At 39.5% G+C, this 25,741-nt stretch overlaps 2 protein-coding genes and 1 long non-coding RNA gene across 4 annotated transcripts; 2 read left to right on the top strand and 1 right to left on the bottom strand.

Moving 5' to 3' along the window:
• The first annotated feature begins 4,431 nt into the window (after window positions 1-4,431).
• Window positions 4,432-24,725, top strand: LOC125718412 (interferon-induced very large GTPase 1-like). Its single transcript, XM_048992267.1, has 2 exons — window positions 4,432-4,618; window positions 22,987-24,725. Exons 1-2 carry the CDS (start codon window positions 4,432-4,434, stop codon window positions 23,901-23,903), a joined length of 1,104 nt encoding a protein of 367 aa, XP_048848224.1. The 3' UTR covers window positions 23,904-24,725.
• On the bottom strand, window positions 4,754-6,790 carry LOC125717768 (uncharacterized). 2 transcript variants are annotated; one of them, XR_007384610.1, is made up of 3 exons: window positions 6,491-6,790; window positions 5,953-6,397; window positions 4,754-5,726 (listed from the first exon to the last, which is right to left on the bottom strand). It is a non-coding gene; the product is annotated as an uncharacterized LOC125717768 (long non-coding RNA). The 2 variants fall into 2 exon arrangements; XR_007384609.1 differs by lacking the exon at window positions 6,491-6,790 and having other exon boundaries at window positions 5,953-6,484.
• Window positions 17,821-22,990, top strand: LOC125717766 (interferon-induced very large GTPase 1-like). Its single transcript, XM_048991022.1, has 2 exons — window positions 17,821-17,966; window positions 19,038-22,990. Exon 2 carries the CDS (start codon window positions 19,101-19,103, stop codon window positions 22,803-22,805), a length of 3,705 nt encoding a protein of 1,234 aa, XP_048846979.1. The 5' UTR covers window positions 17,821-17,966; window positions 19,038-19,100; the 3' UTR covers window positions 22,806-22,990.
• Window positions 24,726-25,741: the final 1,016 nt, after the last annotated feature.

Here is a 25,741-nt window from a genome sequence, read left to right as displayed (position 1 = left end):
GCACACCAGCACAGATACCCCTGTGTGACCACGATGGACGCAGCACCTTCCCGACTGCATTCAGGATTGTGACTTTGAGTAGCGGGGGATGGCGGGGCGAAGGACAACCACTGCAATGCTTCCGCAGTGTCAGTACATTATGCCAATAGGAGAAATAACTTAAGAGATATACATTATTTATTCTGTCTAATTTTTCCTACCCAAACATCATATTTCAGTTCAGGGTTGAGTTCTGTTTTATTTGGAATCTGTTTTATTTTAGTGATGGTGACAGGGCAGCATATCAGTAGGGGGCGCTAATGTGTTGTCTGCTAACTGCTGTAGGCAGCTGGGTGATCATTTTTAATGGGGATTTTGCACAGATTCCTCTTCTCAGAAATTGTTGGTATAATAAAGGGAGTACATAGATAAGGTTAAGGATAAGTCATAGATAAGGCTTAAGTCAGTGAAGTGGTTGGTACGTCTATGAAAGAAGTTTTCAACAGGGTACCCTGGCGGGTTTATTGGGCAGGTCTTTATGTTTCTTAGCATATCTGTCATGGACTGACACTGTGATGAGTTCTTTTATAAACAGAAAACTATCCATCCATCCACCCATCCATCCATCTCCTACCGCTTTTCCGGGTTGGGTCTCGGGGGCAGCAGTCTCAGCAGGGAAACCCAGACTTCCCTCTCCCCAGCCACTTTGTCCAGCTCCTCCGGGGAATCCCGAGACGTTCCCAGGCCAGCCGAGAGACATAGTCCCTCCAGCATGTCCTGGGTCTTCCCCGGGGCCTCCTCCCAGTGGGACATGCCGGGAACACCTCACCAGGAAGGCATCCAGGAGGCATCCTGACCAGATGCCCGAGCCACCTCATCTGGCTACTCTTGATGTGGAGGAGCAGCAGCTCTACACTAAGTCTCTCCCAAATGACCGAGCTTCTCACCCTGTCTCTAAGGGACAGCCCAGCCACCCTGCGGAGGAAACTCATTTCAGCGGCTTGCACTCGCAATCTCGTTCTTTCGGTCACTACCCACAGCTCATGACCATAGGTGAGGGTAGGAACGTACATCGACTGGTAAATCGAGAGCTTTGCCTTTTGGCTCAGCTCCTTCTTTACCATGACAGGCCAATGCAGAGTCCGCATCACTGCTGACGCTGCACTGGTCCTCCTGTGCATTTCCCGCTCCATCCTTCCCTCACTCGTGAACAAGACCCTAAGATACTTAAACTCCTTAAGATACTTAAACACTGTGTGGCTAAGTGGGCTAAGCCTGTGTGCCTGTAATCAGAAGGTCACAGGTTCAAACCCAGCCTCAGCCTGTGGGTCCTTGAGCAAGGCCCTTAACCACCAGCTCCCTGAGCGCTGCTACTGGTGGCAGTCCTTCGCAGACAACTTCCTCTATGAAAAAAGAGCAAGTTGTGGGAGGCGTAAAGACAATTTCCCTATGGGGATCAATAAAAGTGTCTATTATTATTATCCTCCACTTGGGGAAGGACCTCCTCCCCGACCCGGAGAGAGCACTCCACCCTTTTCCAACTGAGGACCATGGTCTCGGATTTGGAGGTGCTGATATTCATCCCAGCTGCTTCACACAGTGTGAACTGCTCCAGGGAGAACCGAAGGTCACGGTCTGATGAAGGTGACAGAACCCCATCATCTGCAAAAAGCAGAGACCTAATCCCGAGGTCACCAAACCGGAAACCTTCAACGCCCTGGCTGCGCCTAGAAATTCTGTCCATAAAAAAACAGAGGACTAGTTGCATATAAATTCTTTATTCATAAAGAGCTCAATGAATGAACTTATATTTTTAAAGGATCCTCATGTTTCACCACAAATTTGGTCAATGTATGAAAAGCATGTTTTATAATTTAATTTATAAATAACAACAACAACTAGATTTACAGAGCAAATATACTGAGGTCCATGAAACAGGACACGAACAGACAGCAGTGAACAGTAAGAAGAAAAAAATCACTGGTGTTCCTCTGCACACCCTCCGGAACCAGGAAATGGGCAGTGAAAAACATTACAGATCCTCAAACCCAGAAAACAATTGTTCTCAGCTCTACACCCCCCCCCCCCCAGCAGACACCACAGAACCCGATACATCAGAACTACTTGACACAGGAGTCATTTCTTTCGTCATGCCATCACCCCCAAAAATAGGTGACCTAATTCATCTGCTATGCTACTTTTACACGCACCCCAACACACCCCTAGCCTTTTGTTTGGGATGTTGCACTTCTGTGTTTGCATTGTGCACATTCTGGTTCTGACAACCAGCTCATATCTGTGTTCTCTATTATGGCTTTATGATTGATTTCTGATAAATGTTCTATTTGCTAGAAGAGCATACTGTACTGGTACTTAGTAGCAATTTTTGTTAAACTGATTGGTGTAGTAATGGTGACCAGGGCAGTGAACCAGTCGGGAAGATCAGGAAGAAAAGTATATAGCAGTGGAAGAAAGAGGCATGACATTTACTATCACTGAATGTCCTGCATGTTTCCTGCTTTTTGAACTCAATATTCCAAACAATCCATTACTCAACCCAAGCTGTAAAAACCTGAGATACAAGCAGGGCTGCACTGGCTGTGTAACATACTGCACATCTTCCAGGTGAGCTGAGTGCAGCACTGATGAAGACCCCCATTGTGCTACATGTTTGTGCTCTGAGTGGGTGGGGCATGGCATGAAACAGACCAAGGACTGGTTTTATGTTGATCACAGAAATGTAACAATAAACCTAATGCGAAAAAATAAAGATAAAAATCACCTCATAAATAACCTTTCTGATATCAAATCCATGTTAGTTAAATGGTTTTCCATCCATTCATGCCAATGTAATCAGAGCTGGTCAATCCGGTAGGCAACATGGGGGCTGCCTAGCTGGGCAACTTTTGACAGGGGGGTCGACTTTCACTTGCTCGCCCCCATAGAAGTACCTGCACCCTCTGTGTTGTTGCACAGAGCAGCTTTGCAATGTGGAGCAGCAACAACCGACAGCCATAGGTCATTTATTATGTGTGTGTGTGTGAGTGAGTGTGTGTGTGTGTGTATGAGTGAGTGTGTGTGTGTGTGTGTGAGCGGGTATACCTATCCTTATGGGCACACAATGTCCCCATAACGTGATAAATATCCATTTTTTGTCCCTTTTCCAGGTCCCCATAAGGGAAAACTCTATTTTAAAAAAATCAGTGACTGCTATGAAAAAACTAAAAATACAAAAACTCTTGTATTTTGCTTGGTTACTAATGGTTATGGTTAGGGCAGGGTGGGGGTTAAGGTTGTCATAGTTAGCGTTAGCATTTTTCCCATAGAAGTGAATGAGCTGGCCCCCATAAGTATAGGTATCCCCTACATGTGAGTGAGTGTGTGTGTGTGTGTGTAATTATGGGGAAAAGGAGGTATGTTTAGATAGCCAATCAGAGGACGTTCTGCTTTACTCATGCTGGTGAATGTTAGTGCTGGAATTTTGTTTCTGTTACAGACTTATTGGCTTTCAGTCACATGCAGAGGTGTCTCACACCAGCGAATGCACAGAACAGCCTCCCTCAGCATAGCCTGTAAGTCAGCATTAATGCTAAGTAAACACAAGAATTATACAAATGTGCCACTTACCGTTGTGTGCAAATGTGTTCTGATGTTAAGGTGCTGGGTTTGAGCTGCTTTTGGGTCTGAGCTACTGCCAAGAGAAACTTAAGATACGGAGAGAGAGAGATGTTATGGAAAAAATGATGTGTGAATGGATTATGGCCATTTTAAAAAAACTGATTAAAGCTTTTTTCCTTTGATACTTATTTTCTGTACAAAATCTCATTCAGCATTTTTCACTGTAGTATATTGTAGGTAGCTAATGTTGTATTATTAAACAACATGCAAAAAAAAGTCTAAACATACAAATTCATATACATACAGGTTTTAGTAATTCACCGTAAGTGGTTTCACTGTTGTTTCTGAAAAAACCAAACATAAAGTTTAGTCATATATCTCTGAATGTCATATGTTAGTTCATAACAATAGTGCTACTTGCAGTGAACAATGGCTTCTACTAATTTTTCAGTTCTCCATAACAAGTGTCTGAGGAATGTAGTTTTTTCAGTCCTTGAGCGATGTAAGTCTGGAATCTCCTACATCAAACAAGGGCCTAACACCAGAAGATGAAGATCGAATAAGGAGACTGTTGAATGATGTTGCTAAAGAAATGGAGGCATACATTAACAACAAACCAATATCAACAATGGGCTACAATGACAGTTACATTCAGGAAATACAACATGCTGTCAAAAAGAAAGTGAAGGAGTTTGAATGAAAACACCAAAAACTTTTGTTGAAAAAAGAATAATAAACCTTTTGCTCTATGTGTGTGAAATTGCAGAGAGGAAATTTACTAAGTTTCACATGGAGTTCAAGGAAAAAAATGATGTGGAAATGTACCTAGCCAGTATGAAACCGCAGTACTGCAGCATCTTCAAAAGCAACTGTCAGGGGGCAACATCACCAGCAGTGTTTACAGAGTTCATCTGCACCAAACTGAAAGGATCCATTTGTCAGGGAGTGTGTGACAAAACAGCCATTGATATAGCTGGAGAAATGAGGGCCAGTTTCCCAGCCTTTAGTGGGAACAGATCAGGTTTGGAGGTTCACATCCTGAGATCACTGGCACAGGAAGAGAACTTTGACAAGTTCATGGAGTACATACATAACCCAGAGAAACACTTCAACAAATTCATAAAACGTAAGGTGAAAACGTATCTCCACGCCAAGAACACATCCAAAATTTTTCCTTTAATCAAAATCAATATTAAGCAGAAACATCAGTCTTTAGTTCATGCAACAAACAGAGGAAACCAAACAGAGTAAAGGTGATGTTAACATGTGGCTTAAGGTGTTTTCCAGACAGCTGACTGATGAACTGAGATTTGGAGAAAATGACATCAAAGTTATGAACCATCAAGATATTACTGACATTGTTACTGACATTGATTTCCTTCAGGAAGTGATGGAAAGGTCTCTTGAGATGATAATTAAGCAGGTAAATGAAGAATTTAAATCATTCTCCATTACAGCAGAAAATTCCATGGACAAGGTGATATTCCCCAAGTCTGGAGAGCATTTACAAAAGAACAAGCACTCAGGAGCTTAAAGCTCCTGAATGCCTAGTTACAAGTGTATGCAGTACTGCAGCTACACAACGTCTTCCAACAAAGCCAGAACCTAATAATACTATACTACTGTTAATACTCAGTACTGTCCCTAACAATACTAAACTACTGTTAATACTCAGTACTGTCCCTAACAATACTAAACTACTGTTAATACTCAGTACTGTCCCTAGTAATACTATAGCAAAACAAGGGTTAAAGTGTAATACCAGATCTTCAGAATTATAGCCCAGATCAATCTGGAACCTTAATATAAGAGGCTAAAGTTCAGTTTATCACTAATATTGCATTGTAACTGTCCTGCCATGGCTTGCCATCCCATCCAGGGCCTTCCTCCGCCGTGTGTCCTAGGTTTCCAGATATATGGTCCCCGAAGGTGTGTGAAGATGAATGGATGGTAATGTAAACACACTGCCAGTTCATATTCACGTCATATTCCATAAACAGTTGTAATAGTTCTGTTAACTTCCAGGAGATGCATGGGCTATGGCTGTACCATTATTAATGGTGAGATCGGTATTTCACTTGTGTTATTCATTAGGCATACTTGTTCCTTCAGTAGCTTCTTAGTAGTTCCTTCAGTAATTCACAAAGGTTTACAGAATTAGATATTGTAACAAATATAGTAACTGCTTGGGACAAAGAATGTGTCACAATTCATTAATGATGAACAAACATGAGATCAGTATGTTACAGTACATATATTATTCATTACTTGATGCAACAGTACTTCCTTCAGTGATTCCTTCAGTATTTCATAAAGGTTTACATAATTAACAGATATAACAAATATAATACTCACTTGAGAAAATGTGTGACACTTCATTAATGATGAACAAACATGAAATCAGTTTGTAACTGACACCTAATTTGTGGATAAGTAATACATAAGTAATAGCTTAATACTACATTATTTGTGTCCCCTCAAGTAAAGTTTTACTGCATGATCTAACTGAAATCTATGCTTTTAACTAAATCTAACAAAAGCCTTTATACTACTATATGCATAGACCTACTATATATACTTCACTATACCTATCACACTAATTACTAACCTGTAGCTACGGAAGCCGATTACGGCGGTGCTTGTGTTACACACGTTACGACAAAAGCATTTGGCTGGGGTGTAACAGGTCGACTTTTATTCTGTAATCACAGAAAATAATAATCAAACATAAAGGCTGCGCCGTGCTGACTGCTGAACGTAGCTCGCGCTCGATCTGAGCTGCTTCTACCATACAAACGATCTAAAAGTATAATCGAAACCAACAAAAATAGTCATTAAACTTACAAATATTACCAAGAACACGTTCGATTTAATGCGTGTGCACTTAACTCACCTGTAATCACAGAAAATAACAATCAAACATAAAGGCTGCGCCGTGCTAACTGCTGAACGTAGCTCGCGCTCGATCTGAGCTGCTTCTACGGTTCGCAGTCAGTCTCTCTGTCTCCCAGGCGCCATTACTGCCCCCTCTGGCGCAAAAAGGGTATAGCACCAGAGGTTACTGTTCATGCAAGCCAGTGTGAGGGTGTGCCACACAGCAAAAACAATGAAAACACAAAATACAACAAAATAATTAACTGAACCGTTGTTGAAGGGCTGCCTTTCTATAAACAAATACTCCTGGGTGCCACACCTGCAATTATTTTTTTATCCGGTTATCTCGAGATAATTTATTTCGGTAATTTATTTTGTTAAATTGTTATCTCGAGATAACAAAGCTCGTTTTCTAGTGATGATAGAATAATTTAGCAGCATAAGGCCACTTAAAAAAAATTGGTTCTCGTCCTTTTTTTTTGGAAACCATTCCAAGACTAGGATTACACAATGTGGATCAATCGTCGATGTGGAATGCGCCTGAAATTCAAATTTCATCATTCTTGGGCATCTTCCATGCGATTTTTACGAAATAAAAAATAAAAAAAAATTCGGATCGGAGGCATTTCGGCGGGTCGAGGGACGAGAACCATTTTTTACAGTGGCCTAACAGCGTAAACTTGTAGCTCATATACAATTCAATTTACCTGGATATTTTACGGTTGCTTTATATATCTGCCATTGTGTAGATGGAAGTGACAAGCACATTTCCCTTAGTGGATGGATGGACGGAATGACTCCCAAGGATTCGGACAATTTGTTTAGATTTGGATGTGGGTGTGTAAGCTTGTGTATAACAAATTTCAGTGTTTTTTATTGTCACATCATCTATACATGTTGTTTTAGTGATATGACATAAGATGAAAATTATCTCGAAGAGATAACGGCATAAAAAATATTGAAAGAAGTACAGCAACGCCACAAACACCCAATAGTATGCACACCGACATTTTTCCGGGTTTTAAAAGTTTTTTTCCCTTATCAGGTAAGACGACACGTCAGTCACGTGACTGATATTTTTAAATATGTCGTGAACCCCACCTCAAAATCGGTAGTCTCGAGTGTCTTCGAACTGGAGCTGTCCTGTGTGCCATCTCTAGGTAGGCCAGTCATTCAGTCATTTTATATATATATATATATATATATATATATATATATATATATATATATATATATATATATATATATATATATATATATATCAAAGATTTTACACACACACATATATTAAAAACATCTAATTTTATATATATATATATATATATATATATATATATATATATGTGTGTGTGTATATATATATGTATATATATATGTGTATATATATGTATATATATATATAATTAGATGTATTTAATATCACTACATGTGAATATTAATTAAACTAATCATTCTGTAGTTTTTTTTTTTTTTTATATTTATACTTGGATCATTGCGTGCGGCTGCCGCTGCAACATCGAAAAATTGTGCATGAATGGATTATGGGCATTTTAAGAACTGGTCAAAGATTTCTTCTACTAATATTCTGTGCAAAACCTTATTTACAATTTATATATTACCGGAATGTAGTATATATCAGGGAGTTTACGTTGTGGTATGAAGCAACATACAAGGAGAAAAACCTCGAAAGCCGCAAAAATAAAACGTTTTTAACACACATTGTAGTACCTCATTGATTTGCTATTAAGAGTTATATAAAATATATATATAATATATTTAAACGTGATATTAATACATTTTCAGTCATAAAGAGAAATGGTTTTACTTTCGGTTCTGAAAAACGTAACATAGTTTAGACTTACATCCTCGAGTGTTCTACGCTAAGGTGTTTCTCAATATACGCACTTGACCGTAATTGCGTTGTCGTGTACCCGTTTTACGTTATCTTCCATTGCCGAAGACTAGTTCCAATACTAAGAACAGAAATACTGAGGACGGTGTCAAAAGTCCCCGGATGTTGTTCTTGCTCCGCTCGAAATATCAAGGATGGCCCAATCCCAAACAGGTCCCTACATACTCCGCCTCACCACTCCTCCTTCGTTTGTGCGTTCCAGGGACTCGTCGCCATGCTGAAGTGTGTCTCAAAGCAGCAAGAGCTAAGGGGGAGTGGTCGATTATGCCCTCCTGAAACGAGTCAGCAACGATGGTGGCTTGCGCGATTCCAATACAATTCAGATTATTGATGGATCCATTTTGTCAAATCACTACGTAATGCATTTCCTCTAACAGGTGTTATGCCGAAAAAGGCATCCCTGCCGTAGAATGCATGCCTGTCTCGGGAGCGCGCACCACTGAAAACAGCGAAATGAAAGCTCTTTTTTGAAATGCGTATAACTGATCGTTCCTGTTTACTTAAACTCATAAAACGCACGTAACACATCGCATGACGTTGTATTTTAAATACAGATATATAACACAAAACAAATAAAACAGATCGCTGATCTGAAAACGCTTTGTTACTTAATGGGCTGTCACGTGCCTGTTAATATCGATTCAAAAGTTCAAAACAGCAGACATGAACGTGGCAATATAAAGCTTGTTACATTATAAGTGTGTATCAGATGCACAGTAACACTGTTTTTTCACGAAAAAAATTAATCTTTTTAAAAGATTTTTTATTTTATTTTTTAAAGATTCTTCTTCTTATTATTATTATTATTATTATGTACTTGATGATGGGAGCTACAGAAATGCAAAATCCAAGGGGATGCCTTGTGTTATATATCTGTATTTTAACAAAATACAACGTCATGTGATGTGTTACGTGCGTTTTCTGAGTTTAAGTAAACAGGAACGATCATTTATGCATTCTACGGCAGGGATGCCTTTTTCGGCATAACACCTGTTAAGAAGATTGTAAAAAGGCGCTGCGAGGACAAGTCTGTCTCAAATCTTTCTTATGACAATTTCCTTCAGTTTAAGTGCATAGGGCGTGTTGTGAGGGTGACTCGAAATGAAGGCGGAGTGTCGGGTATAGTTTGGGATTGGGCCAATATGTCGGTTATATCCTCAACAAACGAGACCAATCCCACAATTCACTGCGCCCCAGGTTTGTTCTTGGAAGGCAAGGTAGCAAGACTGGTCTTGCCAATACCACAAGTACAATCTTTGCCTTGGTATTGAGATTTACCCAAGATAGCAAGACTAAGCTTTCCAAAAACAACAAGTACAATCTTTGTGTGCTTGGTATTGAGATTCAGCCATGATGAACAGAGACACTGACAATTTGATCACTTTTCATGTTAATGCCACACAAAGCAGATGAGTGATTTTTTTTCCGCAGTGATGGCAGAGGCCACTAAAAACACGGATGAAATTGTGCCTAAACAGGAATATATCAGCAATGCAATTTTAACAAATTATTCAATTACAATTAAATTATGAACAAATCATTTTGCCCCATAACACTAGCTGCTGCTGGCTGATAAACATTATCAGTATTACTTGCTTGTCCTGCAACTTCCACTGCATCAGTTTTTTTTACTTAGATTTTAAAGGCCATCACCATTATTGGGCTTTTTAAAGAAACGTCAGATACACAGCAGTGCTCATTTCGACTGCTTTTTTTTTTTTTTTAATGGAAGGCATTAACATGTACAGCTAAAAACAACAAGAGTATAGGGTTAGGGGTTCGAGTTTGTATTGGGGTTTCAAAGAAATCTGCACATGACACAGACACCTCCCCTCCATGTGAGTTTCCCAAACTGACAGCCAGAGAAGGGCAGCCCGCTGCCCCTGACCGCGATAATAAATCATAACTGTAACAATCAACAATAAACACTATCACCGATGTCCAAAACAGTCCAGTATAACAGGGGAAGTTGATAATGGATGAGTGAAAGAAATACCTGGTAAACAGCTCTCTGAAAGGAATGTAACAGTTCCTGAAGAAGCGTTAGGTGACTGGGAGTAGCGACACAGCCAAGGTGTGAAAAATAGTGAGGTCTGGGACATGGGGGTGAGGGGTTTGGGGGGGTTCTTGTCAGTCATACACTACATACAGGAGGCTTGTTTTCTGGGAGATAAGTAGTGTTTTATGAGAGTTTATGTCAATTTATATGTAGGCTGTTGGTTACATTCAGCAATACAATAGCTATTGGCTATTGGTTAAGTTCTGCGGAATGCTTGATACATATATTAACACACCATTACCAGCTATCATCATTGTTTGGATATCCAAATTTGGCTTTGAAATGTTTCTCTGGACACTATTACTGATACCATCCCCTTCATTAGCTATTTATCGTTATTGTTTATTAATGATGTTACGTGAAACGTTAGTTAGCCAAATCTAGTCCAATATGTGTAATATGAAAGAATCCCCGCCTTTAACACAGCCAGAGTAGCCTAGCCTATGCTTGTATTTAACATGTTTCATACAGTTATATTTACGCCAGGCGCTAAACCCCATTGCTGTTTCAAGACGTTTTTTTTACAGATAGCGATCATTATTTGATCTTACTGAATGATATGCAGCCTACACACCCTCCCTCATAGTACTGCATGATAACAGGCACATTGAAATGACCTGGAAACTGATAGAAATGGCCAAATGTCCTGGAAATAATCTTTCTTGTCCTGCAATTTAATTTCTGTTTTTGCTTTTTAATTATTCTGTTTAAAGCAGCTCGCTGTTCGTAAGTCTAGATATGATGACAGCTGAGCTAGGGCATGGCCTCTGCTGCACAATGGCTCCACCTACTGAGACATGTATAGGCAATGGGTTGTATTAAGTTACATGCGTAATATGTCACGATTTGTGCGTAGCGGGCATTTTACCGGGAATGTCGGAGACGTCTGTCGCACAGATGCATAAACTTCGGTATTTCTTTTCAGTGTTAAAAAAAGTTTAATATAAACTGAATGTATAGCGAGTGCTGAGGACTATGAAAAGCTGCATTTTGTTCAGGCAAATGCGACTGAGACATTTCTTCATATCATTTGAAGGAAGTAATCTACCACACAGTTAACCATAAAGTTCAAATACAGGCGCAATGAGGAGCCGTAACACTTTCTTAAATGACCATAATGCGTGAATTGCCAGCTTTGTCTTACAGTAGGGTACTGAACATAAACTCAAAGAAACTGTTATTTAGATATACACTGAAAAAATACAAACAGGACCAGCGACTGTGACGCAGATGATATGCAACGTCAAGTTCACCAGTTGGTTCTCCCTTTTACAGGAGCTCAGTGCCTATAAAAACTCCCATGATTAGATGAAAGAAATTTACTTTGTCCTTAGGAACAAAACTAGCTAGTCTGATTTATCGCTAATGAAGGTTTCCATATATGACAAACCACAAGATGCCACTGCCTGAGCATGTCTGTTAAAATTAACTTAATTTAGAATGACCTTAGGAGGCTAACGAGTTACTTTACAAGTTCTAGAGCACAGCACTGCTGTTTGCTAATCGTGTTATACTGACATTCAGTCAGCAATATATGCCCATTTTACTGCATATACTAATATGTAGTTTGCACTGATCACCAAAGCAGCTTCTTTCCTTGGAATAATGCGAAGAATGGCAATAGGTTGTATTTAAAAGTCTGTAAGCCTAGCGATGAACATTCTTAAAATGGAATTTTATTAAGTATTTTAAATACACAGAACACAATCGCTCAATCTATTTTATTACAAATTAGCCTCCATCTGATTTTTCCCGTCCAGCAAAATACAAATCACAAAATGCTCAAAATGAAACGAATATGCATTTTTAACAGTATCGTCCTTCAAGTTCTTTCGATTGATGGATCTTAGCAAGTTTTCTGTCGCCTTTCTGGCAGCTCTTCAGTCTCTTTGCCTTGATTTGTAAGATCCGAAGGTAAACAGAAGAAACTTAGATTCGGGGTTTTCTTGCTGCTGTTGTCACTCACACCCCGGTAAAATGGCCGTCGTCTCCATTTCATTTATGTGTACTTTTGGCAATGACGTCAGCTCGTTTTCAACTCAAGTTTTCAACTCAATTGATGGCAAGGCTCTCATGATTTTAAATGGATGTATTTAGCTTCTTTTCCCACAAAAATAAGTTCTTTATTATATTCTTTGTCATTGATTTATGCAAATTCTACAGCTGCTATATTCTTAGTAAAGCTACCAGTTGAAAGTTACCTCTGACTTTCTGTTTTGTCGCGTGCCAATTGTTGCATATATTACTGTTATACAGTAGGCATCATACACTTGATATAGGCAATAAATTGGCTTTATGCAGTTTTGTTTAATACAAACATTGTATATGAATTTATTTGATACAAACAATGACATAAAATGTAATATGCAATATGCAAGTAACTTTTACTGAAGTTAGGTCACCATGGTGTGATCTATTTCATGGTGTGATAAACAACTCTATACTGAACATTATGGAATTGCTCAGTATATGCCAGTGTTTGGATAGTTTTCCACAATCCAAGAGGCATATTTCTTTAAAAGAGTTTTGCGGTTTAAAACAGTGTGTAACAAAAAGAGGTCAAACATCTCCACTATACATCAATGCATTAATTGGTGTTGCCTTTATGTAATTTAGCATAATGGTAACACTAAATCCCTGCATAATCAAAGAGAAATTTAAATGCCGTTAAACCTGCGACTAAAGTGTATCACTGTATGACCAGATCCTGTCATGAATTTCTGGAAAAAGCTGACTCTCTCGCTATCAACTCCTCCACTCTGTCCCCAACTACGCTTCTGCTTCATCCCTTGAGTTCTCTATGTTTTCATCTAATAAACCAGGTCTCCTGCAATCCAGGTCCAGTGTTCTGTCCTGTCCCCATACCTGACAATCCAGGCTTTTATGTCCTCTAGGCAGTCCAACAATGGTTTTAATTGATTATTATTATTGGATCACTGTATTGGGAAGTAAATTTGAATGTTGTCTGCATAACACTGAAAGCAGAAGCTGTGTTTCCTTAGAACTGAGCCTAAAGGAAGAATGTACAGGGAAAAATATATAGGCCCCAGGATACAGCTGTCACGTCTGGCAGAGGGAAGCAGGTGAAGGAAGCCGTGTATACATCCATCCATCCATCCATTTTCCAAACCGCTTATCCTACTGGGTCGCGGGGGGTCCGGAACCTATTCTGGAAGCAATGGGCACGAGGCAGGGAACAACCCAGGGTGGGGGGCCAGCTCATCGCAGGGTACACTCACACACCATTCACTCTCACATGCACACCTATGGGCAATTATCAACTCCAATTAGCCTCAGCATATTTTTGGACTGTGGGGGGAAACCAGAGTACCAGGAGGAAACCCCACGACGACATGGGGAGAACATGCAAACTCCGCACACATGTGACCCAGGCGGAGAACCCGGGCTGCAGAGGTGTGAGGCAACAGTGCTAACCACTGCACCACCATGCCGCCCCCTACACTCAACTAATCTGAAATAATGCAAAACCGCTGGTAAATACGGGGAATCCACACAGGGTAGATACAATGCACCAATGGTCAGTATGACAAAAACCAAAGCACAGTAGACTGCAAAGTATGCTTTGCTAAAATTTAAAGAGAAGGTATGATAATACAATATAATAATTCATACAAGACAAGCAATATAATTAAACAATTAAAAACAAAACATAAGGAAGTTATTCTCGGATAAGTAATTCTTAGTTTGATAATTTAAAAAGTTTACGGTTGTTATCTCTGACCCTATCAGATACTTTAAAAAGTTCTGTTTTAAATGCAAGTCTTAATTTAGTGTTTTATTGCAGCGTTTCTCAAACTATGGGCCGCGGAAAGGGTTCCTGCCGGTCTGCAGACCCTCGCTTCTGCACCAATCAGAATTCAGTCAGATCAGGTCAGGAATAATAATAATAATAATAATAATAATAACAGCAATAATAATAGAAATACTATCTATCTATCTAATCTAATCTAATCTGGATACACATCCGCGGAGGGTTGGGGGCAGTCGTTTATGCAGGGCCCTGCAGCCACAAAACCTGACATGACTGGTCCTCAGGACAAATAAGTTTCACAAACACTGTTTTATTGTACTCCGCACTTCATTATATTACTATACGTTAATTAAATCAAGTAAAAGTTAAATACGCTACATAAATATACTGGGCTGGGAGTAAAGGACGGGGTCAGAGTGAGCTAGTTAATTATGGGGTCAGCTCAATGTTGTGTTTGCAAGATGTTTGCCCTTCTGGATGTTTGTGTCCAATCGGACTTCGAGCGATGTAAGTTAGTGGACTCACTCGTGGTCAAGGTTCATGACCTAGAGGAGCAAATGGCTCTCATCCAACACAACAATGTGTTAATACACCTTTTAGGGGGACTGTGTGTATGCCTCAAGCGGGGAGGGGGGAGAATGAAGAACAGGTAGGTCGAGAGAGCTGGGCGAACATAGGTCATAGAAAAGGGCTTACACAGTTCACAGAGGCAGCATCACCTGAAGCGACTGTGTCTAACCGCTTTCAGGTGCTTCTAGCTTTAGAGCCGGAAGAGACTGGGGAGGCAGGTGGGTCCTTTGGCTCTGAGGAGCCCCCTCCCCCCAGGAAGAGGGAGGTTGTGGTAGTAAGGGATTCAATTCTTAGAGGTGTAGACAGTTATATGTGCATCCGTGATAGAGGGTCCTATACGGTGTCTTGCCTGCTTGGTGCCCAGGAATCGTGTGGACAGGCTTTTGACCCCTGCCGGGGTGGATCCAGTGGTCATGGTGCATATTGGCACCAACGACATAGGCAAGGGCAGGAGGGCTGTTCTGCAGGATAAATTTATAGAAGTCATGGATAAGCTTAGAAGCAGAACGTCAACAGTGGTATTCTGTGGAATTCTTCCCGTGCCAGGTGCAAGCCAGGCTAAGTTAGCTGAGATAAAGAGATTAAACGCGTGGCTAAAATGGTGGTACTTAAAAGAGGGGTTTAGGTTTATGGGGCATTAAAAGACCTTCTGGAACAGATGGAACCTGTTCAAGACGGATGGGTTGCAACTGAACCAGAGGGGAACCTGTGTATTGGGGAGGCGAATGTGTAGAGTAGTTGAGGAATGTTTGAACTAGGGACTGGGGGGGCAGGGAGGTTAGTTATGAATATAGGTGGGGGGGGGAGACGGAAAGCCCCAATTACTATTAAAAGTGGGCACTGTAAAAGGTCTACCCTTTGCGGTCTGTTCAGCTCAGGGTAGGAGGGGCAGGAAAAATGATTTGCACATGTGTCATACAGACACATTTATGAGGTACTCTGGCTAGACTGGCATGCTAATGGAACTGTGACATAAAATTTTAAGTACAATTCAATATCCCAGTGAGCCGTCATAATATTATTTTTTAGTCAGTTATTCTTAAAAAAGAGAATCACTTTGTGTTTTACAGAGAAATCTTTCAAGTGGAAGAGATGGCTGATGGGAAATATCCTGATGTACAATCAAATGAAAAAGGTGAGAATACATCAAATCGGACTACTTAACAGACCAATAATTACATGGCTCATTCCAAATTAACTTCATGCTTATTAAAATGTTCCACAAACGTATCTTTTGTCTAATGTGTAATATATATATTTTCTGAGGTGCAACTGAATATGAGAAGTTAATTGAATTTTTAAAAGGCACATTGCCAATTAATACTACACAGAGTCAAGAAACACATTCATCTGATTTTAATTTTCCAATTGGTTAAGGTTTTAAATGACATCACTGCCACTTTAGATTAAAAAAATATTGTTCAGCTATTTTTATAGATCTTGCCAAAGCTTTTTATACCATTGATCACACTGTTCTTCTTGACAGATTGAGCCGTATTAGAGTCTCTGGTCTTTCATTAATATGGTTCTCGGGTTAAACTCATATTATTGAGAAACCCCAAACACAAAGTTTGGTTTGTTATTCTAGACTGCTGCCACCAGAGACTAGAATGATTTACAAAAAAAACATTCAAATTTTAGCTTTTAAAAATCTTATTAAAGACTGTCACTGTCACGATCGGGCTGGTAAAACAGGTGAGCGTACAGGAAGCAGGAAAGGAGCAGGCGAAATTCGGGAAAAACGGGGCTTTAATAAAGCTTGGGACGGACAGGACACCAGCACTTACGAGTCACAAACATCAATGACGGACAGGGAACCAAGCCAAGACACTGACTAAAATACACAAGACTGGGCAAACATAATCAGACACAGCTGGGTACGATCAGGGAAGCACACGTGGATAATTAGGGGGCGTGGCACACATGAGGATCGTACGAGCCGGGCATGACACTCATAGATCTGTAGTTGTTTCAGATCTGAATAATTACTGATGAAAATATTGTATATTTATACTGTATTTCATCTTTGTATTATTGTGTTTGTATTCTTTGTTTATGTATGTTTTTATGTCTTTACCCCTTGTCCTAAAAAGTTTCTTTTTCCTGTTGCCATGCCGGTTGAATCCTGTTAGTAGTTAGATACATATGTTCAATGTAATCTGGTAGTACATCATAATTTAGACATAGTAATTAACAAAATTAATTAAGAATTAATTTTATTAATTTGATTAAGTTAAGGGCATAGAAAATGTTTTCAAAATTATTACGATCTTTAAGTTTCTGTTAAATGTTCTCTTTTAAAATTTCAGCAGTTTTACATGAACAGCCGAAAACCGCAGAGCTCACCATGTTGCTGGCTGGATCAGGGAGCATTTCCTTAGGAAATCAGAAGTTTCAGCCAGAAATGAGTGGGCGCCCACAGGTCACACTGAGAAATTGCAATGTCTCTGGACGTCGCTTTTCTGTGATCAACATGCTGGGCTTCCAGGACACTGAACTCTTCCAGAAGGTCGACTGGCAGCAGCAGTGGGTCTCCCTCTGTAACCACGAAATCCATGCTTTCCTCCTGGTCGTACCCCTGGGTCAAATCACAGAGAATTGTGGATTGGATTGGCTGCTGGCGACGTTTGGAAAAAAATCTCTGGAGTTCACAATCATAATTATTACATATGATGATGCAAATGAGGACAGAGTCGTGAACGACCTGAAGGGAAACACTGTTCTTGAGCTAATTCTAGATCGGTGTGGAGGAAGGTACCACACATGTCATCAAAGCAAAAATGACTCAGCTGTTGTCATAGAGCTGCTTGAAAAGGTAAAGGTCATGCTATCGGGGAACACGCAACGTTGCTACACCATAGACATGTACAATGTGGAGAAAGCAGACGAAGACCAGCGAGAACCTTTCGCTGGACATACTGAGATGCCAGAAGAGGAGACTCCTGCATCAGGTATTTAAACAGGATTTGTTACTACTGTTAACATTTGGGAGATATTCTGGAGCTTATAATGGAGCTATGAGATGGCTGTAGTGATCCAGGAGCAAAGAAAAAGTGAAAATTAAAGCTTAAAATGTACAGGAATCAGTCATGTCTGTTTGTCTTTTAAACGTTATCTTTATCTAATCACTACATGGAGAACGTCATTCATCCAGCAATGAAGATGTCGCAGTTGAAGTCAAGGTAAATATTTGCTGACTTGGCCATTAGTATTGTTACACTTAGGACTATTGATGCTGCATTGACTTCCACCATATTAGGGTACTTTTCCACCGCAACTGGGACCATACTTTCGGTACGTTCACTTTTTCATTCACTTGTGGTCGATTACCGGCACCAAAAGTTTCAGGACCTGAAGTACCAAACCAGCTGGGGTACTTTATTGGTACTTTGGGGTGGGACTTGAAATGCTTTCTTTGTCGAATTGGTTGTGCAAATAGCCTGCCTCTAAACACAGAACAACTGCTCTCTTGGGGAAAAAAGTTACAAACTCAGAAACCAAAAATAAATGGAGTTAAGAAAGTAATAATAATGGATACATGGGCAAATGAAGAGACCTACGCTTTAATTACGATCTGGTCAGAAGAACAAATACAATGAGATCAGGAAGGCATGACAGAAAATAAAAGTATTTTGTATAATATACTAGGGCAAAATGTTTAAATATCGCAATGTGATTTTGTTGTAATAAATATTGGGATATTTATAAAACAGAAAAGGAGTTCAACATAAATTTCTTACAAACCCACCTAGAAGCGATTTAAACAACAAGGATGAACATAATTATGCAGCACATCATTTTTAAACATATACTTGATTAACTTAAAGGAAACTTTATTAAAACTGCAAAGCTTGCTATGTAATTTTTTTCCTATGACAGAGTAAAAATGTTTTATCAAAACTTAAACCCCATGCACTATAAAGTCCGTACAGCGTGAAGGTATGAAAAAGATTGATCTGGGATGCAGGTATCACCCACCCCTATAATATACAATATATATAGTACAAAATACTCCACTTCGTGTTGTGATGTCAGTCAGCGACAGTATCCAGTTTTTATAGCAGCTGAAAACCAACACCTTGAAGTACCGCGCTTTTGGTACTTTCGGGAAAACTGCAGTGGAAAACCATCCTTTATGAAGAAAAACATAAATTTGGATTATTTGCTGATAGGGCCAGAAGAAAAATAATCTTAATATGAGTGACATTATTTGTTTAATTTCTACTAACAGTGTGATGTAATTTATTCTAAAGGACACCAAAGTGAGAGCAGGCCAAAATGAGAGCAAGACGGCTGAACGTAAACTACGCAACTCCATGGAAATTAAAGACCTCCTGATGCGACTTCAGCTACAGGATAAATTAACAATGAAAGATTTTCTTCAAATGAGTTGCTCCTCATTGCTGCAGCTCCAGCTGCAAACAGAGAAAGACCTGCCCTATGCTTTTCTGCAGAGATTGTTGATGATGGACTACAGGTCCAGATATGTAACTGTCACAGAGGAGAACAGTAACACATGCAGTGAAAGGTCTATCGATAAGCCTAGAATCAACGATGCCCCAACATCTGTTCATAATGCACTCTTTGGAAAAACGGTGTGTGATGGCGAGAGCAACACAAAGAATTGTATCCACCCAATGGATGTTCAGATGGCTGTGTTTCATTGTGCAGATGATTTTCTTAAGCAGTACATGGTTACTAAGCTGTCCCTGTGTCAGTACGCACTGCCACTCCTTGTGATTAACCCCACCACTCAAGAGATAGAATGTCCACTCTGGACATTTCGGCAAATAACCAAAAGCTGGAAGTCACCTGAAGACTCCGGTGAAATGACAACCAAAGCCATGCCAATCTACAAAGCCGCATTGCCGATGGTGTCAGTGTTCAAGCTAGGCTCAGTGTCCACTTCCAAGTCTTTGCTGTTGAACGGCTTAATCAACCAACGACACAACACGTTCTTCCACAGAGACTGTCCAGGAAACAGTCAAAAACGCTTGTTGATGGATGGAGTTGTGGAAATTGCTTGGTACTGTCCTTCTGGGAAAGATACTGAAAATTTCAGGGACTGTGTGGCGTTCTGCAATCTCCATGGTGATGCGGAAGAAAATGAGTTGCAACGAATGTTTTTGACCAAATTTGCCTCAGTCAATGTTGTCTTTTTACCAAACCTAAGCCAAGATGATAAAGCTTTTGATGTTGTAGTGAAGCTTTTCAGTTCCTCTAAACCTCTAATATGTTTGCTTGATGATGATGACAGTGCTGTAACTGAAGTGTCTGAGGGAAAATATAAAATTGGGTTAAAAAATAGAAATCGCTTTGATATAACAGAGAATTTGACTAAAGTCATCAAAGAAAGTTTATCTAAACCATATCAGGCCTTCAATCTTGAAGATGCATTGCAGAATTCAGATTTCAAAGTGGATGAGGACAATGAAGACTGTAAAAAAGGGAAGGCATGTGCACTTGACTTGCTGGAGCAACTGAAAGAAACCAAGCTGTTCAAAATCAAAGAGAAGTTTCTACCTTGTCAGGGGAAACTGTGGCAAGACTGGAGCCAAAAAAACAAAGATCTGTATCGCTTACATGGAGATATTGAGAAGCACAAGAGTAGAATAGAACAGGACATGAGAATAATACGAAAAGAACAAAGAATCTGCGGTCTGAGTGACCTCATGGAATCATTTATCGATAACCTGGCAACTCTGGATTCAAATCAAAAAACATATTTCTTAAAATGGTTGGGGATTCTGATGGATGATCGTTCCTCAGTCACACTATTAGATCTTCAACACAAATATGGAGAAAAGTGGTCCACTGTCCTGTCTTTAAAAAAAGAACATTGTATATCGGAGAAATTGGAAATGATCGAACAGGAACTGGACAACATATTAGAGCAGATAAATGCTGCTATGTTTGGAATTGAGCACTTTCTGAGAGAAGTTGGTCAAATTTATGAAGCCTGGAAAGATCATAAAGATCAGATAATGATAAAAGGAGAAATGAGGAACATTTCTTTGTTACCTCAACTGGCTGCAGAACTCATGATATCTGGGTACCCATTGGAGCTAATGGACGGGGATGCAGCACATGTTCCTCTGAACTGGATAGATGCTGTATTGAATGAAGTCATTAAGCGACTTGGGGACAAACGCATCTTTGTTCTGTCTGTCTTGGGTGTTCAGAGCACCGGAAAATCTACAATGCTGAATGCAATGTTTGGGTTGCAGTTTGCTGTCAGTGCTGGAAGATGCACACGTGGTGCTTTCATGCAGCTCGTGGAACTCAGTGAAGACATGAAAATGCAGCAAAGTTTTGACTATGTTCTTGTTGTTGACACAGAGGGCCTAAGAGCTTTGGAGTTGGCCGGTAAAGAAACACTCCACCATGACAATGAATTGGCGACTTTTGTCATTGGCCTCGGAGATATGACCTTAATCAACATATTTGGAGAAAATCCATCAGAAATGCAAGACATTCTTCAAATTGTAGTTCAGGCTTTTTTAAGAATGAAAAAAGTGAAGCTGTCTCCCAGGTGTGTTTTTGTTCATCAGAATGTGGGAGATATCACAGCTAGCGAGAAAAACATGGAGGTGAAAAGGCACCTGCAGGAGAAACTCGATAAAATGACCCAACTGGCTGCCACAGAAGAAGAATGTGATATGAAGTCTTTCAGTGATGTCATCACTTTCGATATAACAAGAGATGTGAAGTATTTTGCACAGCTTTGGGAAGGCAGCCCACCAATGGCCCCCCCAAATCCATGTTACAGTGAGAACACCCAGGACCTAAAACAAACGATATTCTCTAACACAGAGATCAGTGGACATCTTTCACAAAGCAAGTCGTTTCAAAGAGGACAAAAGTTGCCACATTTCAAAACCAGGATCCATGATCTTTGGAATGCTCTCCTGAATGAAAACTTTGTTTTCAGTTTTAAGAATACTTTGGAGATTTCCATATACAGACAACTGGAGACTGAGTATGGGAAATGGACATGGACACTCAGGAGGGCAATGTTGATGACTGAAAACAAACTACATAACAGGATTGAAAATGGAATGCTTGATATGGTACCTGAAACATTTCTTGTTGAAGAACTGAAGGAGCCCTATGAGCAGGTTAAGAAAAATATGATTGAATACTTTGAAGAAAGCCAAGATAAGGAGGTCCTAGTTCAGTGGAAAGAAAGATTTCTATGCAAGATCAATGAGCTTCATGATGACCTTCTTAGAGGAACAAAAAGGAAATTTGATATAGTTATTCAGCAGAGGGAAGCTTGTAAGAAGGTAGATGAAAAGAGATCACAGTATGAAAATGAGCTTTTCAATAAGAGCAAAGAGCTGGCATTAAAACTGAAAGATATGAGCAATGAAGAGGAATCAAAGAAAGAGTTTGATTCATTGTGGACTGTGTGGGTTTCAGAGCTGACACAAGGCATGACTCCCATTAAGAGCATTACGGTAGGAGAGGACATTCTACGTATCCTATCTGAAGACAATGAAAGGGGGCTGGTTCATAAACAAAAAGATTCTGCAGAATACAGAAATATTTTGTGCATAAGAGATTATTCAACTTACATATCATTAAGGGAACATTATTTTTGTGTCAGAGATGAACAAATGGAAACCTCTTCAATTAAGCAAGAAACTAAAATGAGTAAAGACGTTACTAAAAACAACAATACAGAAAACAACGAAATGTTTTCTAAAAGTCTAACATCAGAAGATCAAGATAAGATAAGGACTGTAATGAAAGATATTGCCAGAGAAATGGAGGAATACATTAAAGAACAACCAGTTTTAACAATTGGTTACAATGACAGTTACATTCAGAAAATAAAGAATGTTGTCAAACAGAAAGTGAAGAAGTTTGAATCAGAACACCAAAAATTTCATTTTAAAAAAGAATTAATCATAAACCTTTTGCTCTATGTGTGTGAAATTGCAGAGAGGAAATTTACTGAGCTTCACGTGGAGTTCAAAGAAAAAAATGATGTGAAAAGTTACCTATTCAAAATGTAACCGCAGTACTACAGCATCTTCAAAAGCTACTGTCAGGGTGCAACATCAACAGCAGTGTTTGCAGAGTTCATCTGCACCAAACTGAAATTATCCATTTATCAGGCAGTGTGTGACAAAACAGCCATTGATATAGCTGGAGAAATGAGGGCCAGTTTCCCGGCCTTTAGCGGGAACCGATCAGGTATGGAGATGCACATCCTGAGATCACTGGCACAGGAAGAGAACTTTGACAAGTTCATGGAGTACATACACACCCCAGAGAAACACTTCAGAAACTTCATAAAACATAATGTGGAGAATTATCTCTGCACTGCAAACACTAATATCCTGTCGATAATCAAAAAGAACATTACACAGAAGCATCAGTGTTTGGTTCATGCAACAAATACAGCAACAGCAGACACCAAACAGAGTAAAGGTGATGTAAACATGTGGCTTAAGGTGTTTTCCAGACAGCTGACTGATGAACTGAGATTTGCAGAAAATGACATCAAAGGTATGAACCATCAAGATATTACTAACTTTGATTTTCTTCAGGAAGCGATGGAAAAGTCTCTTGGCACAGTCATTGAGCAGGTAGAAGAGAATTTTGCTTCAAAGTCCTCCATCAGTTTGAATGAATTTAGAGAAGGGCCCGATGAGATTCTGACCAAGCAGTTGTGTGAATGTTGCTGGGTGCAGTGTCCCTTCTGCAAAGCCATCTGCACCAACACAATGAAAGATCACGATGGGGATCATCAAGTCCCTTTTCACCGAACCAATGGAATCAATGGATGGACACACAGAGGGACTGATAATCTCTGTATTGGATTTTGTACAACTTCAGTTGCAAGTGATAAGGAATTCTACCCCTCACACACCTGTAGTAAGAAGGATTCATGTCCATATAAACGATACAGAGAAGCTGGTCCTAGTTACGAATGCTGGAGTATTACTCCCGATAATTCCCAGCTTCCGTACTGGAAGTGGTTTGTATGCCGATTTCAAAGTGACCTGGAGAAGTATTACAACAGGAAATTCCATGGACGTGGTGAGATTCCCCAAGCTTGGAGAGCATTTACAAAAGAACAAGCACTCAGGAGCTTAAAGCTCATCTGAAACAAGATTCTGTTGTTGCCTTGAGGAGGAATTATTGTGGATTTTCCTTAATACTAATGGTGACAACAACACAAGTAAAAATGCTAGGTTGTCAATGCAGTAAGATGTTCATCAACAATCTACGATCAATAAAATGTAGTATAAACACAGTGGAAATCAAAATTCAATCAAATTCAGTAGAAATGCAAAGGAAATCAAAGTTCAATCAAAACCAAAAGTCCTCTGCACTCTGCTTCCCCTTTGTTTGTTGTATCTCATACACTGTAACAGAAGATTGAAGGGGTGGAGACTCAGACCGAAGATGTGGTTACTTTCATATGATCTTTTATCACCATTCATTTGTTTCTGCAAATAAATAAATAAATAACATCATATCTAAGTTTTCATTTTTAGGATATCAAATGTTTCACATTTGGTTTTTCATTCAGATCATTGATCTGAATTTTTTTATTTTAGATCCGGGTAACTGTCTTTTCATTTTTATTGCAATTTAAGTTTTTAAAATCCATTTCTTGTATGATATAACTTTATGCATTTTAACTTGATAAATGTTAAAAGTGGTATGAAAGTACAACATGTGCTTTTCCCAAATTTGTTTCATCCCCATAGACTTTGCTCTGGGTTAAGTATACAAGTACCAAACTGTTCCCTCATATTTTTCTTTCATAATCAGAAATATAATATCAAACAAAAAAAATAATGTCTTTATTAGTATTTTTATCGATAATTAGTATTCCAGTTAGTTTTAATTTCATTTTCCAGAAAAATCGACATTTTACAAGTTATTTAGCTTATTAAATGTAATCAATAGTTTTTGACAATAAAAACCATCATTTCTAAGTGTTTGTTGTTACCGTGCATTCTGTGCAGAGACTTCCTCATCCTACCTCAAACCATTTAACAGATCTTGAAGGACTTCAGTCTGAAGTGACCTTTGACCCGAACGTAAGTTAGGTTACGCAGCCCACCCCCCCCTCCACCTCGAAGTCATTTTCCGTCATCTTTATCGTCACCTGTAGAGTAACGAAGGAGAAACTTGCATTCCTGTTATGCCTTTTAATATTTCTTTATGTGAATTGCCTTAACTGTCCTACTTTCCCTGTCTGCTTCATACTCCTCCAGTATGTTCTTCAGGAGTAATTTGATCTCTGTACATTTACTTGCATTTAGCTTGCATGCTGTTGAGGAGTCGACTAAGTGTAGCTAGGCTAAGCTCCCATTGAATGCCTAGTTACAAGTGTATGCAGTACTGCAGCTACACAACATCTTCCAACAAAGCCAGAACCTAATAATACTATACTACTGTTAATACTCAGTACTGTCCCTAACAATACTAAACTACTGTTAATACTCAGTACTGTCCCTAGTAATACTGTAGCAAAACAAGGGTTAAAGTGTAATACCAGATCTTCAGAATTATAGCCCAGATCAATCTGGAACCTTAATATAAGAGGTTAAAGTTAGGTTTATCGCTAATATTGCATTGTAACTGTCCTACAATGGCCTGCCATCCCATCCAGGGCCTTCCTCCGCTGTGTGTCCTAGGTTTCCAGATATATGGTCCCCGAAGGTGTGTGAAGATGGATGGATGGTATTGTAAACATACTGCCAGTTCATATTCACGTCATATTCCATAAACAGTTGTAATAGTTCTGTTAACTTCCAGGAGATGCATGGGCTATGGCTGTACATGGAGGAAATGTCAGGTGACTTTGCTGTTTGTGATTTAGGGGGAATTGCAACTCTAGTAATTAAAACCAAAACTCTGATGCAGGACCTCAGGTCAAAATGGCCATGGTAGTTTTCCCATCCCTTCCCCACACAGTGGATTTTCACTC

This window comes from Brienomyrus brachyistius, chromosome 22 (genome assembly GCF_023856365.1).
Source record: "Brienomyrus brachyistius isolate T26 chromosome 22, BBRACH_0.4, whole genome shotgun sequence".
NCBI classification, from domain to species: Eukaryota; Metazoa; Chordata; class Actinopteri; order Osteoglossiformes; family Mormyridae; genus Brienomyrus; species Brienomyrus brachyistius.
This window is presented reverse-complemented; position numbering and strand designations above follow the sequence as displayed.